At 62.4% G+C, this 3,199-nt stretch overlaps 1 protein-coding gene across 1 annotated transcript in view; it reads right to left on the bottom strand.

Annotated features, from left to right (window-relative positions):
• FZD8 (frizzled class receptor 8) overlaps nt 1–448 on the bottom strand; it is a 12,101-nt gene extending 11,653 nt beyond the window's left edge. The window contains exon 1 of the mRNA XM_026446845.1: nt 7–448. Coding sequence (XP_026302630.1) covers nt 7–448 — 442 coding nt within the window. The remainder of the gene's footprint in view (nt 1–6) is intronic.
• Between the last annotated feature and the right edge of the window lie 2,751 nt (nt 449–3,199).

Genomic DNA, 3,199 nt, shown 5'->3' with positions numbered 1-3,199 from the left:
CCATGCACAGCGTGTCAGGGTTGCCCTGTTCGGGCAGCCGGTCGCAGCGCATGCGGTCGGGCCAGGCGAAGCCGTACTGACGCATGAGCGGCGCGCAGCCGGCCTTGGCGCGCTCGCACACCGAGCGGCAGGGCGGCAACGGCTTCTTGTAGTCCTCCAGGCAGATGGGCGTGTACATGCTGCACAGGAAGAACTTGAGGTCGGGCGAGCACTGGATCTCCACCAGCGGCCAGAACTGGTGCACCTCCAGGCCCGCCTCGTCCTGCGTGTCGTGGTTGAACTGGTTGGGCATGTAGGTGTAGTTGTAGCCGATGCCCTTACACAGCGGCACGGTGATCTCTTGGCACGCCAGCTCCTTGGCCGAGGCGGCCGCTGCGCCGCTAGAGCGCTGCAGCAGCGCTAAGGCGGCCAGCAGCGAGGTCACTTCCAACAGGTAACCCCACTCCATGCTGTGCGCCTCGGCCCGGTGCCCTCGCCCTCCAGGCGGCGCGCAGAGGGGTGCCGGGGGGGACCCCACGAGAGAGCCGGAGACGGGGAAAGCGGGTGATCTGGGATCTCCCTTATGCCTCGCCCGGGAGAGGGGTCTGCTGATAATCTAGCCCCTCGTAGGGGCGCGTCCGCAGCCTCGGCAGGGCCCTTCCGCACTCCTTTCCGCCGCTCCTGGGATTTGAAGGCGGCCGCAGGCGCGCGCCACAGTCCGAAGGTCCGCTCTACTCGCCCCAGGTCGCGCTCAGCCCTTGCGGCGCAGAGGGTCCGGGCTTCGGCTCATCGTCCCGCGCTCGCTCGCCTACTCTCCGCGCGCCCGACCACTTCTCCCCACCGCGCTGGGCGGCGGTGACTCCGCCGGGCACAGAGGGCGGCGGCGCTGCAAGTTTCCTCTCGGGCCGCGGTGCGCAGTCAAGATGGCTGGGCCCGGCCGCTCGCCACGCCGGGTCAGCCCTGGAGGCTACCGCTCAGCCCCCGGGGGCTCATGTCCGCCCCCAAGGCCGCGCCACCGCCGCCGCCGGAGTTGGGGACCCGCCTCGGCCCAGGCCTCCGCCCTCTTTCTCCGGCGTCCGTCCTTCGTCCGTCAGCCCCCGGGACAGACGGACCCCCGCCACCGGGAAAAGTCAGGGCCGCGCTCCGTCCGCAGTCGGGCGAGGCGCACGCAGTCTCCTTCCTGCTGGACACCCAGGAGCAAACCCAGACCGGAAGGCGGAGTGGACACCTGAGTGGCGCGACCCGCGCCCAGCCGTCGCCGCCGCCTCCTCCTCCTCCTCGGCGGGAGCAGCGCCCTTCGCCCAACTTCCCGGCTCCAGCCCCGCTCGAGCTGCGCGGCCGGCTCATGAATATTTATACAGCGCGGACTCGGTCTCCGCCCCCAGCCCCGCGAGCCAATCGCCGGGCGGCGGGGCGGAGTCCACGCGCTCCCAAGGCTCAGCCTTCCTTAAGGCAGTCCCCGAGTGTCCGCACCGCTGTGCGCGTTCTCTGCGGATGGAGAGTTTTGGTAACCTTGGGATTGGCCGCAGAGACAGAGTGTTGGCCACGGCTGTCCCCATGGCGCTGAGTGCGTCTGAGGTCTTGGTCCCCTTTCCCCGAGTCTGCCCTTGGGGACGGGGACAGGGTTTGGTGCAGCGCGCGCCTCTTCGCCGCGTTTCAAACCAGCCAGGCCCCTGCTGCCACCCTCCGCGAATGCGGGTGATCTGCGGGCGGCGGGGGTCTCGCGCTCCTCCGGGCGGCGCGGAGGTCCCGCAGCAGGCGAGTGCAGGGGAGGCCTGCCGGGGCGGTCTGCCGAGGCCTGGCGCTGCAGAAGACCCGGGAAAGGGTATCCTCCTTGGGGTTCTCAGACGATGGTTTCTGAGGCTTGGAGATGGGGGGGGGGGAGGGTGGGGGGGAGTGGAGTCATTCTAAACTGGAGCTGGACCCGGGACGGCCCAGGTGAGATGCCCCGGAGCCCAATCTTGGGCGCGCGAGGGGCGCGGGGGACAAATGCCCGCCTGAGACTTTTCTCCCGCCTCCGCTGCGTGACCCGGGGGAGCCTTAGTTTCCCCACCTCGAGAGTAGGGTGATCATAGCACAGATCTCCAAGGGGGCTTTGATAATTAGGTGAGATAAAATATAGAAAGCCCCGGGACGCCGTGCTTTCTTAGGAAAAAACATTCAATTTCTTTTTAAAAATCAAAACAAACCCCGAAACTTATAAATAGGACAGACTGGAAACTCTGGGGCTGGATTCCCTGCCTTCGCTTGGTTCTTTCAGGACGTCTATTCATCCATCCCAAGTTCACAGGCTTTTGCCAGAGCCTCCTTTTCTCTGGTGGGAGGCGGTGCTGCGCTCTGGCGCGGACTCCGGGACACGTATCTGCGCTCTGCACGAGGCCGGAGCCGGACCGGGGCTGCTTTTAGCAGCCGCTTGGGCCACCGCCAGCGAACATGGTCCCCGCCGGCTCCGCAGCCACCTTAAGACCGGCCGGGAGGGGGGCTGCGGGCGGCCCGGGCCGGCGGCCTGGCAGGTTCATTTACGCTTGTTAGGGCGTCCCAGGGGGCTGTCTTTCTCCTGGAATGGAGTGTTTATTTTTTAATTGATGTGCTGTTTCATTTAGCGCTTGTATGGAACTCATGCTGGGGCAGTAATTACTGTAATCTCGGGAACAAGCATTTCAGTTAGCCAGGAGGGTGGTAGAATGTTTCTCTCTCTCTCTCTCTCCTTTCCTCCCTCCCTTTTCTCTCCGTTCTCTCACTCTGTTCTTGTTTCAAGATTTTTGCTATTTGCCAGGTTTCATACAGGAGCAAGTACAGTTGGAGAGCAAAAGTTGCAGAGGGCGTGGGGACAGAGCAAAACAATTAAAGGCACATTTAAGGCCAGTTCCGGTTTTCCGGGCGCTGCTGGTGGTGGTGGTAGCTGGTGGTTGTCCGTTCAGAAACAACTCATAAAACAAAAATAACCAGCAGTATTTGTAGATTGCTTGAGTTGATGGCATCTATGTCTTCCTCCTCTTGCTTTCTGTAGCTCAGTTAGCAACCTCATTATGAAACATGTTACAAGTAGACTGTCAGACCGCACCCTGCCCCAGCGCCCCGTTTTTGGCAAGTTCTGTGTTCTAGACATATCCACCAATCTATAGTTATACCCCACTATCTTTTTATTTTTTTTTAGTTTTGGTCTAGTTGAACCTCTTTATACTGAAAAGCAACACTTCCTTCCCACTTTTGTTTTGGA

Source organism: Piliocolobus tephrosceles, chromosome 9, assembly GCF_002776525.5.
Source record: "Piliocolobus tephrosceles isolate RC106 chromosome 9, ASM277652v3, whole genome shotgun sequence".
NCBI classification, from domain to species: domain Eukaryota; kingdom Metazoa; phylum Chordata; class Mammalia; order Primates; family Cercopithecidae; genus Piliocolobus; species Piliocolobus tephrosceles.
Note: the sequence above shows the minus strand (reverse complement) of the source record. Positions and strands in the feature narration are given on the sequence as shown.